The following is a 12171-nucleotide window of genomic DNA, read 5'->3' on the forward strand; positions in this document are numbered from 1 at the left end:
TAAATATATACATATATTTACTTATATATAAAAATATATATATTTATAGGCTAAAAACATAATCTGCGAAGGGCAAACCTTGTGACATAGTCACTGATAGTCTCTCAAAGTGATTACATTTATTCTTGATTATTTTTAATTTTCATTAAATCATAATTAATATTTTACAGCTCCTGTCTTCTGAAATGATCTCTGCGTGTACCAGATCAGATAAATACATGCGCAGGAGGCTTTATACATCTATGTAGTTATGGTGCAAGTAATCATAGTAATTGTCCATGCAAGCAAATCTAGCATGGATTTGTGCACATACTGTTTAGAAAATTAGAGCTATGAAATCTATCAAGGGAAACATATAGCTGAAGTGATTTTTTTCATTAACAAATGGAAGGCCAAATTCTCTAGTTCAATGTGAGAAAGGATCAATGCCCAAAATGCCAACTGATGTAAAAATACTTATTCACTGGATCAGTCTTTCAGGGACTAGTTTAGTATTGACTAAACTCTATTTTTAAATTCAGTGATAAAATGCCCTGTAATGAATTCAGAAAATAGTAATTCTTTTAAAGAGTATCTTGTCAATGAAGTAAAAGACTATGCTCAGTATTTCCTATATACAAGAATATATATATATACACCTTGCTTTACTTGGTTAGTCAGGACAGGTTTTTATTCTGTATAAATTCTATCTTGTTTTATAACTTTTAATAAGAAAAGATACTAACAATAAAAATACAGGAATAAATGTTGGAAGTATTTGGGGAAAACATATTTCCTTTGGTTTAAAAAAAGTTTTCTTATACTTGGTAACCCCCAAAAAGGATATAGTTCTAAATAAAAGGAATGTACGTAGAAGCATTTGCTACTCTTTCTTAGGCAGGAATAGTCAGAAAACGGAATACTGGTCGCAGAATGTGAATGAGAACAGTGTAGAAGTAAAAGCATGTCATAATTGTTATTGAAGTCAAACAGAAAATGAAGTTCTCAATTGCATAATATAATTTTATATACGTATATGTTCTTTCATAACTATAGACGGGAAAACTTGAGCAATTAAACTACAATATTTTAGTCCTAAACTTAGCATTCTAGCTGGCCAATGCTAACAGTTTTGTATCATCTTTCTGAGGAATGCTCAGCAGCAGTTAAATATATATTTTGTTTCCAAAAATTATATTTTATGTTAAGCCATCAAAGCCTTATGATGCAAATGAAAGAACTTTTAAAATAAACTTATACTATTTAAAGAAATCTGTTATAGCTACTTGAAAAATTGATCAACTTGCCTAGTATTCCTCATTCAACATAGCATACAAGCTTGCTAGGAAACATGCATTTGTTTCAGTTTGCAGATTTCAGTGCCCGTTTAAGCATCTTGCCAAATCAAGACCTCAGAGGCTAGACACAGTGGCTACCACTTCATCGGCTGTCGTATTTACTTTACATTTATAAAAATATCCAGCACGATAGGTTTTTTGGTAGAGGTAGCCCACAGCAGATAGCTGACTTGACTTCCTAGCTATCCAGGACCCAACTCTAGCCTTACCAGTTCTGTCTGATTTGAGAATGGCTGCTCTTCATCAGGACATCTTCCTCTCACTGTGGGCTTTCCATCATCAAATCCCATGACAAGTTCTCCGCTGGTGGAAATCAGCCTAGATTCTCTGGAAAACTTGAGGCATTACATGTATATATATTACATTTCAAGCTGAACGGACAAATAGTCTAGTACAGCTTTGGACCAGCAACCCCTTTTCTAGTCCTTTTCCCCTTATATGCGTGTTAAACATTTGTGATGTTGCTGTCTGAACTTCTCGATCTGCAAAAAGAGAAGAATGAAACTTCCAACCTGACAGAAGGATGTGGCTTCTGAAGTGTTCTTAAATGTTCTGAAGACAAAAACTGCGTTATAAAGTTAACTTTATTGCTGGAGCACTCTAAGGCAACCAAGGAGTTCACAAATTGCTATGGGCTTGTCAGTGAGAGTTCTCAGCTGTACAGCTTTCCTGTTGCTCCTAACAGCATCAGCACTGACCAACAGCATACTGTGTGAAGGCTGTGCTTCTGAAGAGGTGTAATGTTTTCCAGCTTCTCCTTCCAATGTAGGAGATAAGTGAGTTGTGATCAATGAGAAGTGGAACATCTCAAAAGGCCTCCTGATCCAATGCCTGCTTATCTAGAAATGTCTACATTCAGTCTACAAAGACTGAATCGCTCTACAGTTATGTTGCTACTTTTTTTTTTTCTGAAACTTAATTCTTTGCGCATGCGTTTGGGACTTTGTTTTGTTTTGTTTTGCCATGGAGTACTGGGTAGTACCTCTAGTTTGAAGTAGTTGAAAAGACACCATCAAACAACATTCATTCTTAAAACAAATAACCTATACAATCAATAAAAATCAACACAGGATAGTACTTCTTGCTGATGTTCCTCTCAATTTTTCACCTGAAACTTAATTCTTTGCGCATGCATTTGGGACTTTGTTTTGTTTTGTTTTGCCATGGAGTACTGGGTAGTACCTCTAGTTTGAAGTAGTTGAAAAGACACCATCAAACAACATTCATTCTTAAAACAAATAACCTATACAATCAATAAAAATCAACACAGGATAGTACTTCTTGCTGATGTTCCTCTCAATTTTTCAGTGTGCTAGGCCCTTCAGCTGTGTTTTCTGCTGTTCGGCTGTTTTCTTTATTAGAGTCAATTAGATGTCTACATCACATACACATAAGGCTCCATATATCAATCTGAAAATGTTAGAATTTAAAGTGCAAGACTAATACATGTTTTTGTTCTAAACTGGAGGGCATACTGTCTGCTTTCAATAAAAGAGCAGATGTCAATACTGCAACAAAACCAGCCTCTAAATTTTGAGAAGCAAAAGTTTATTTGGTTAGTTGCCTTTATATACAAAGTTGAATAACTTAGGAAAAAACCAAGTGTTTCTAGGAATGAGGTTTTTTTCCATTTTGGCTCACACAGCATCACACTGCCTCAGCAGGGTGCACACACCACTTAAAAATTAAGCCGATTTTCTCTCTTTATTGAAAATGCACAGAACAACTAACAATACGCCAGGTTCCTACCTTAACAGACTGATGAAATGTGGTAACGGTTTTCTGTGTTGGAAATCATGTTTTTAGTCAGAGGACAGACAGCTATAAACAACAGTTTATATTATTTTAGTTAAATTATGAAATATAGAAGAGCAGACAAAAATGTCCAATGGGTTCATGCAGCAAAAATCGAGGACAAGTTTGTTTCTGTATGAGTTCTTTTGTCTTCTCAGTTCTGCATGAAATGTATCGGGCAGTGTGTCCAAACTTGAAGCCTACTGATCATAAAAATCACCGTGGTAGCTGGGGTGGTGAGGGTGGGGAGCCGTGCATTACTTTAAAATTAGTGTTCTTGAGATCTTTTCTGTCAGTTAAAATTTACCAGACACTCCAACTCAAGTGTAGGAAGGTAAGATAAATAATAATTAGCAGTCTATCTCTGTAGAAGCACCATCTGTGCCGTGCCAGCAATCACAGCCTGTTAGAAGAAGCAGTTCATTAGCTGCTTTGCGCTTGGTGCAGCATCGGCACTGTTTGATAACGAATGCACCCCCTTTGTTTAGCAATCATGATTCATTGTATTTGTAATTTCGCGATCACAGTGGTTTTAGCCCTGCTAATTCATGTTGCAGCTGCATTTCTAGATTATGCAGAGACCGTAGTTCCCAAATACAAACTACCACACTCAACCCTTTTCAGTTTCTTAGGTAGGGTAGGTTATCATCCATAAGGGAACTTGAGTAAAAGGAATTTTCAAGCAGTAAAGACAATGGGCATGTAAATTAATTCATGTAAGAAAAAAAAAAAAGTCCTGTTTCCAAAATGTTCCTGAGTTTATTTATATACCTGCTAATAATTTTTCCTTTTATCTCTGCAAACTTCGATCCCCCAACCAATTGCAACCTACACAAAGGGGTATATACATCAGAGATTATTATTGGAACAGTAGTGATTTAAATTATTCTTCCTGTTTTAGAGAGTCAGCAATTGGACCAGACTGCCCAGGGCTCTTTAGCTTCTCTGTATTTTGAAGAGGTAAAACTAAGTCCTTTACCACTTACAGCTCTTAAAAATACCAAAGAGAACAACCTGTTGATACCCACAACAAATGACCAAATTCCACTGTGGGTAATTTAATTCATTTTGCATTACCTTTGATGGAAAGCCTGAACCATCTCTGTTGGCCAAAAGGTTCACACAGTACTGCAGATGTTCAGTTCCACCCTGGAGAAAGCTTAATTTCAGAAGCAAATGAATGATCTTAATATACTTCTGTGTAAATAGTTATAAAATGAATGTTATTTTAATTCCTGGAAAATTAAACTGGTGGCGTTGCTCAAGGTATGTGCCAATAGTAGTGGATGGTGAAATATATCAGGCTATAAAACGTTCGGGCTAATTTCAGCTCTAGTATAAAAAATTGCTATTAGGTCAAACTGTGGTCCAAAGCCCTGAGCTGACAAAGCATACAGGTAGGTGCTTGACTGGAAGAACAGTTCTTGTCTGTAAAATTAAGGATGTGTTTTAGTGCTTTACTTCTAGGGGCCTGCATTTTTTTGGCTATTGTTATGAAGTAAAGAGCAGTAAATAAACGGAAATGAGTGAATTTTTCTCGTTGCTGGTCCTTAGAACATTTTTTTTTATTTCTACATAACAAACTGCTTGTTGCATTAATGAACAGGTGAGTCTTAGGCAGTAAGTTTTATAGATTCAGAAAATGTATTGGATCATAGCCACTGTTCTTTGCTTTTGCTTTAAGCTGCTCATTGATTGGCAAGAAATAGCAACTTGTAATAAAGACATTTCCCAGGCTAAAAATTAACCTTGTAGGAAAACAGTTGGTCCATTATCTTGAGTGCCTCTTTTCTAAACTAAGTGTATATATAAGAGAACCATTTTCAAAGAGTACATTAGATTCTAGATACTGCTTCAGTTCATAACTGAAGCTATGAATATTAATTCCCTGACCTGAAAATCCGCCCTTCATGTTTTGGAGGAGAAAAACGCCCTTTTATTTTTCACTGAAACCTTAAGAAAATGAAAGATGGGTGACATCAGCAATAGGTAGTCACCATGCTGCCAGACGACTGCGACTCCTGTTTTGTGGCCTTCACCTGAACCTTATCCCATCTTTACATCCTCTTGCAGTACCGAGCTCTATCTTCCTAGTCAAACAGAGCTTTTGGAGGGCAATAGCAGGAGACCTGATACTAAGAGCTATTTGTAGTCAGTGTCTTCATTTCATTCCTTACAACCTCTAGTCATGTGATTTTTGTTTTTTCCTTTTCATATTTACTGGATAATATTAAAGCATGTATCGATTTTTGGCTGTCCAAGTGTAATCAAAAGGCTTACCGAGCCCACCCCTGACTTAGAGAATAAAGAAGTATATGCCATTCTGTGCACTGTAGAATGACAGGCCCTTTTGGAATCCGTGGATAAACTACAGTGAATAGATAGAAGCCAGTGCAAAGCAAGTTTAAAACTGCTACTGTATATGAAAACTAGCATTGTTCTTTTCCTTTTACTTTTATATCCTCTTTTGAGTTTTTCCAAGCTATTTATTTGTTGTTAACCTCATCATATCAGAGGTGTTAGGTGATGTATATTCTCTTTAGATATTCTAAACTGCCAGAAAATTTTATAAAGGGAAAAAGAGCTGATATGACAGATTGGGATTTTCATCCTGTGAATAAAATGACAAGAAAGAAATTTAATGTTCTTTTGTTAGCATTTACTACTTATTAATACAGTGTAAATTGCACTTTCAGAATTTTTTCACTGGTAATATTTTAGAAAACTGAGATTATGAGCTCAGTCTCTGTCTTTTACAGGGACCTCCTGGAGCAACGGGTGCTGAAGGCAGACAAGGTGAAAAAGGTGCAAAGGTAATACATTCAAGATTTTTTTTCAGGAGCATGGAAATGTAAACTATATATAAATAAAAAGTAAATTGCTTATCATGCACTGAGTGTGAAACTTATCAAAGTAATAATAGGTAAACCGTAAAATCCAAATTAAGACCCAGAATTGGTAGCGATATATAATGGAGTACATGGTGGATTCTCACCAGTGCAGGCCCAACTTGGCTCACCCCTGCGGAAAAGCAAGATGAGCATGCTTTGCCGGCACTGCATCTTCATATGAAGCTATCAAAATTTTGTTCAGAAAACTGTCCTGTGCAGAACACTGTTTTAGAACAGCTTTTAAAAAATGGAGTGAGGAGACTTTGCTCTCGCTTTGCAGCTTGTCTATCCCTACGGTGCCAAGCTTTGTCAGCTCTTCCTCTCTGACCTGTTGCTTATGTTCTTTCTAGGGTGAACCTGGTGCAGAAGGGGCTCCTGGAAAAACAGGTCCAGTTGGTCCACAGGGACCTGCAGGAAAACCTGGCCCAGAGGGTCTCCGGGGCATTCCTGGCCCTGTGGTGAGTAAGCGGAGCATGTAATAATATTTTAAATATTGCATTTCTTGTATATCCTCTGGTAAAGCAAACTTTGTTTTTTCTAGGGAGAACAAGGTCTACCTGGAGCGCCAGGTCAGGATGGCCCTCCTGGGCCTCTGGTGAGTACCCTTTCTTTCAGTGCCAAAACAGAAAAAGCACCCTTTAAAATATCCCATTAACGTGTTTGTGCATTTACAGAAAAATGAACATACAAGTCAGTTCTTAGCACAAAGTCACTATTTTTCTGTGCTGGTAAAATCTGATACACAACTGCCATCATTTTACTGCTCTACTTTAGTAGGCAGCTGTGCTGAATGCTGCTGATTTATACCAGGTAAAAAGTGGAATAAGGCAGTGTAAAACCAAATTCTTGAAATCCCCTGAATAGCATTAAAAATAAAAATAAAATGAATGAAGCTTACAATCAAAAAATCTACTTCTGTCCCCACATCAGCAAAGCTTAATACCTTAAATCATTTTGTTTCCTTAGCAGTGGTAAATTTTGTACATCTATTGATTTTAATGACTGCTAGTTTAGGAAAACATTATTCGTAGGGTAGAAGTTTAGATCATATCTATTCCTTAGAGAAAGAAAAAATTAAATCAGAAGTAGGGCCAAAAGGGGACTTCTAGTAAAGAAGAAAACACGCTAGTTTTATAAAAATGAACAGCAGCATCATGTCTGTTGTTCGTTGTGGCAGGGGGCCGAAATATAATCCATGACCGAAGTGTTTAAAAGGGTCTGAATGAACCAGGCTCCCAGTTTCTAGGGCATCTAGGGCATAGCACAGTTCTGCTCTGTGTTAATAATATGATTAAAGCAAGGGAAGCTTATAGATGACATATTATCAAATTATATCATTGCTTCTATTTACACTTGCTATTTTAGTGTATCTTTTCTAACAAGCTGAAAAACCAACACTGTGAGCACAAATTGCACAATATTGGTGTTCTTATTCAGCATTATGTGCAGAAATTCAAATCTAAACTATATGGCCAGCAGGTTAATTCTTCACATGTCAAGCAAAGGTGATCCAATTTAGTGGAAAGATCTCATATCCCTTGCTCTCCAAACTCACTGAAGTAGAGTTCACCTCTGTCATCGCAGTTGAGTGACACATTGGGAATGAAAAGCTTCGAAACAAAACATGGACTGTTACAGTTTGGTGGAAAAAAATAAACAAGCGTTACACTTTCAAGGCAGTTTACAGTTTGCAAGCAGTGTTACCACATCCTAAGTAAAATCCACTCCGTTATTTTGGCCAGGTTAACTATGCCAACATATACAATCAGATTACTTTAAGAGAATAGGGCAATAAGGAGCATTCGTCTACTTCAGAAATGATGTGGTTCTTAAAGGGGAAAAGGAAGGCTGTGAGTAGGAAGTGTGAAGGAAATCCTCTGTTCCTTTGGATTTAGAGGATACAAAGGATACAGGTCCTTGGGTAGCCTTAATAATGAAAGGTTTTGCGCTTAAGCTATATATGTGAACTCAAAATCTTTCCAAAGAGCATTCCTGCCTCCCCAGTGAGAACTCAGGGTCTGAACATCAGCTATAAAATTTCCATATCAGACTTTTCCAGTATATAAAAATGAAAGTGGAAAAAATGGGGAATTTAAACTGAAATGCTGCATAAATGAAGACATTTACCCTAAACGAATCTTTCACGTTCATGTGCCCCTGTGAACGTGAGCAATTGCCTTTTCTTTCATTGAGTGAAAATGCTTTAATGGGTGAAAGTATTTGGGTAACTATTTACATTTCCAAAAATGTTCCAAACACGCAATTTCTTAACCTGTGTATGTAATTATAGATGCTATTACAATGGCACCTACATATAATTTCATTTTTCTCTGTTTCTTAGAAAACAGTAGTGAGCAAATAATGTGCTGAGGGAAGCTTACACTATAGCTCTTTGCTGCCCTTCATTTTAACATTGTAATTTTGTCTAAAGTCTCATGGATAACATACTGCTTATAAGTCAGAGGTTGGGAACAATGAATGAGAAGCTGCAAGGGAAAGGACTCCCCTGTGCTAAACCATAATAATTATGCTAAACCCATAACAAAAAAACTCTTCTCTCCAAAAAGTTTATGATGAGGCCACCACCATAGTTTCTAAATGATGTGCCCCATCACATTTATTTACAAATAAAATGCATGGGGGACAAATCAGGGATTAAATGATGTGCCCCATCACAAATCAGGGAACGGAAAACTGATCTCCTCAGTTACAATTCTGTCCCAAAATCTAAAAGCCAGTGAACAATTATTCAGCAGTAATAAACATCCCTTTCCCACATGTCAGTCACCAGAAGCCTCCAAATACATCATCAGAAGAGCTCTCTTCCAACATTTGAGCACTTAAATATTCAATTCAAATCTGAAGCTGAGTGTATTAATGAACCATATACTCCCAAATGCACAGGCTTCCTGTCAGCTCAACAAGAACTTTTCTGAGATGCATTGCTGCAACTTAAACTTTATTTTGGATTTTGAGAAAGTGAAGTTTATATGTAAAAGTTGCTGAGGTTAAGTCTCCCTCCTTCCCCTCCCTCCCTCTGCAGTAGATTGCTATCAGGAGGAGAATATGAAAGCAGATTTGCAGTAGAGCACAACACACTGCAGGTGAAAATGTCTGATTCTGTATTCCAAAAGCTTAAAAATTACACTTTCCATTCATGAATTATGTATTTGCCTAGGCTTTTGCATCTAATGATATCCTGAAGTAGAGATGGAAAGGATACGCACAGAATAATATTTTATATGTGAAGTGTTATGGCACTTTTGAATCTGTGCCAGGTTGAAAAGGTCGCTTATTACTGCTAGCCATATCATAACTTCACAGATGTCCACTGCCAGCAGGAGACTAGTAGTGATGAGATACTGACTTGGTCTAGCAGCTCTCCCCCAGTGCATGCATGTTCAGTGTGAGATTAATAGCCTCCGAGAAGTGAATGCCTTTTCTGTGCTTGCATATGCACTGCATGGCCTGAATTTTTCACCTCATTCTGTACAAATTGCACAAAACCAGCACTGCCATTCTTATGAACCTCAGAAGATTTCTCAAATCCCTCAAAATTCTTCTAAAATTATAAATCAGGATTAAAATAATTAAAAAAAAAAAAGCTGGAGAAAAAACAAACCAAGGAGATTTTGACAAGCTTTTTCTGCGCCATCTATGCAGCTGTATTTTTGACTATTGGTAGAACAGTGTCTTTAATGGATTGCTCTTATGACCCCAGTAAAGATAAAAAAAGCACCGTCAGGGAAAAGAAGCTTGTGTCAAGTTATAACAAGATTATTCAGTGGTTTTTGCAAGGGATGTGCAGAAAGTGAGACCTATCCATGCGAATGTGTTTATCCTTCGCAATAGTTTCCCAGGTAGCAAGACTGCAGTGGAGTTTTCCGACAGATTCTCTAAGCTTCAGCTTACTTTGGAACCACCTGAAAAAAAATGAGTGTTTTGGGTTGTGCCCTCCCCGCACCCACCCCAAAAATATGGAAGGGCCTGTAGAATGGTTCTGTTGACCCTATATTGGTTGCTCACAGCTCTGTCTCCTGCCCCAGCATATTTCTGTTTACAGAAATCTAGCTGCATGGAGTAATGTTTAGGGACAACTGCAAATAAAACAATAAAGAGGATTTCTTCCTCAGTTTTGTGAAGTAACATATGTCTTTACTGTGCTGCAGAAAGGATGGCTTGTAAATACAAATTAAAAATTGTAAGCTGCTTATACGATGTGAACCATGCAAGTACCTAGCAAGGTATCAGTTTAACACCTCTGTAAAGTAAGGGTATTATCCCTATCCAACAAATGAGGAGTGGAGGCCCAAAGAGACTGAGGCAGTTCCTAAAAGCATTTAGGATTGCCCAGACCAGTATTGCAAAACCTAAGTAATTTGTGTAACTAATCACACTTACAAAAGTGACGAAAGACCACAAGCTTGTACATGTCGGTGGAGCTAGCACACCTAGATCACATTAAGTAAGCTTGCAATGTTGAGTAGAAAAGACTTGAACATTTAGAAAATACAGATTTAAATGCATTATTCATGGTCATACGGGAATTTCAGGTGGCAAGTCAAGGAAACCATAATCCCAAGATAACACCCTGAGTGCTGAAACAAAATATGAGGTAGTTCTCCAACAAAACAACATTGAGGAGCAGTTATTATAAGCAACCTGATTTATATTCTGTAGAAATCTTACTGAGCTGTAGTAAACTGGGAGAAAACAAGTAAGAGGATACCTTCCACCGTCTTATGAAAGAAAGGGCTAAACTAAGCAACTGAAATAAGGTACAGCAATTAAGGTGGAAGTAATAATTGAAAGCATGTAATGTAACCACAATCAAAATTAGGCTTAGGCTAATCAACAAAAAATTATTTGAATATTTTTTTAAATATCACTTGCTTCACTGGATGCTTTCAGTGCTCTTTAAGAATTTAGTTGACCCTCTGCTTCATAGGTTTCTAATCATACAAACCTTTATAGATTTCTAATTATAAAGTAATTTAAATGCTACAGTAGCATCATGATGCCTTTTTAAACATACATTTCATCTTGGGCCCTAAATCACATGCCATCAATCACAACCATCAACCACTGAATGACTCTGCACTTTGACTTACACTGCCTTTAATAATATTTCAAGAAAACATGATCTGTGCAGCATGTTAAAACTTATTTTAACATTACTTCCCTTGATTTGTTCAGGGTCCACCTGGCTTGCCTGGCCTGAAAGGAGACCCAGGTTCCAAAGGAGAGAAGGTATACTTTATTCATTGTTTGTGCCTTTGTAATTTTGATCCAGTCTAAAAGTCTGTATAAAATTAGCAGAAAGAAATACTAGGGTGTCTGTATCAGAAAGCAAGACAGTTTGCCACGTCTATCAATCAGCTTCCCATAGCCTTAACAGTAATCATGAAGTTTTAAGCCACATCTGATACCCTGGAGATACACAGAAAGAAAAAGATTGCTGCCTGTGTGGTAATCTATCGACCACACGATTCTTCCTTGCAATGAAAATCCCAAAGACATTGATGTAAAGAGAACTGTTGGTTTTACAAAAACAAAGTAAGTAGAAATAAAAAGTATTCGAGATTTTTATTTTAAAACAACAAAATGTAAATATTTAACAGCTGTAGTACTTTCTTTTTAACTAATGGATTGAGACATCTGGGATAGCATTTTCTAATGGAGTCCCAGCAATTGCTTGCTTGTGTATCAGAGAAAACTGTATAGAGAAGGGGAAATGAATATGATTATATTATGTGAATTTCAGGTTCTGTTTATGTGCTTGGATCAGCTGTTTATACGGCTATATTACATGTGGGAAAAAATGTGCAACTCTATAATAAGATTATAGCATCTAAATGTGAAAGTTGGTATGAAATTTGTACCCACAGGTATTGTTATTCCTGTATCAGTTTCAGTAAGGACTGTGTTGCACTTAGGTCTCTTTCACTGAATAAGCGGTCACAGCTTGCAAATAATCTCCAAGTCTAAATGCCAACTAACAACAATGAATATGCTTTCAGAATAATTTGTTTTCAGGTTATTTGTTGTCTAGCAACAGTGATGACATTTGAAAGCTCTAATTTCATAGAACCATAGAATAGTTTGGGTTGGAAGGGACCTCTAAAGGTCATCTAGTCCAACCCCCCTGC

General features: G+C 36.9%; 1 protein-coding gene across 5 annotated transcripts in view; it reads left to right on the forward strand.

Moving 5' to 3' along the window:
• The window catches only part of COL11A1 (collagen type XI alpha 1 chain), a 167428-nt gene that overhangs the window by 145978 nt on the left and 9279 nt on the right, over positions 1–12171 (forward strand). For all 5 annotated transcript variants that reach the window (XM_019473101.1, XM_009283198.2, XM_009283200.2 and 2 more), the window contains 4 exons: positions 5891–5944; positions 6373–6480; positions 6564–6617; positions 11219–11272. In XM_019473101.1, coding sequence (XP_019328646.1) covers positions 5891–5944; positions 6373–6480; positions 6564–6617; positions 11219–11272 — 270 coding nt within the window. The remainder of the gene's footprint in view (positions 1–5890; positions 5945–6372; positions 6481–6563; positions 6618–11218; positions 11273–12171) is intronic.

Source organism: Aptenodytes forsteri, unplaced genomic scaffold (assembly GCF_000699145.1).
Source record: "Aptenodytes forsteri isolate BGI_AS27 unplaced genomic scaffold, ASM69914v1 Scaffold181, whole genome shotgun sequence".
NCBI lineage: Eukaryota > Metazoa > Chordata > Aves > Sphenisciformes > Spheniscidae > Aptenodytes > Aptenodytes forsteri.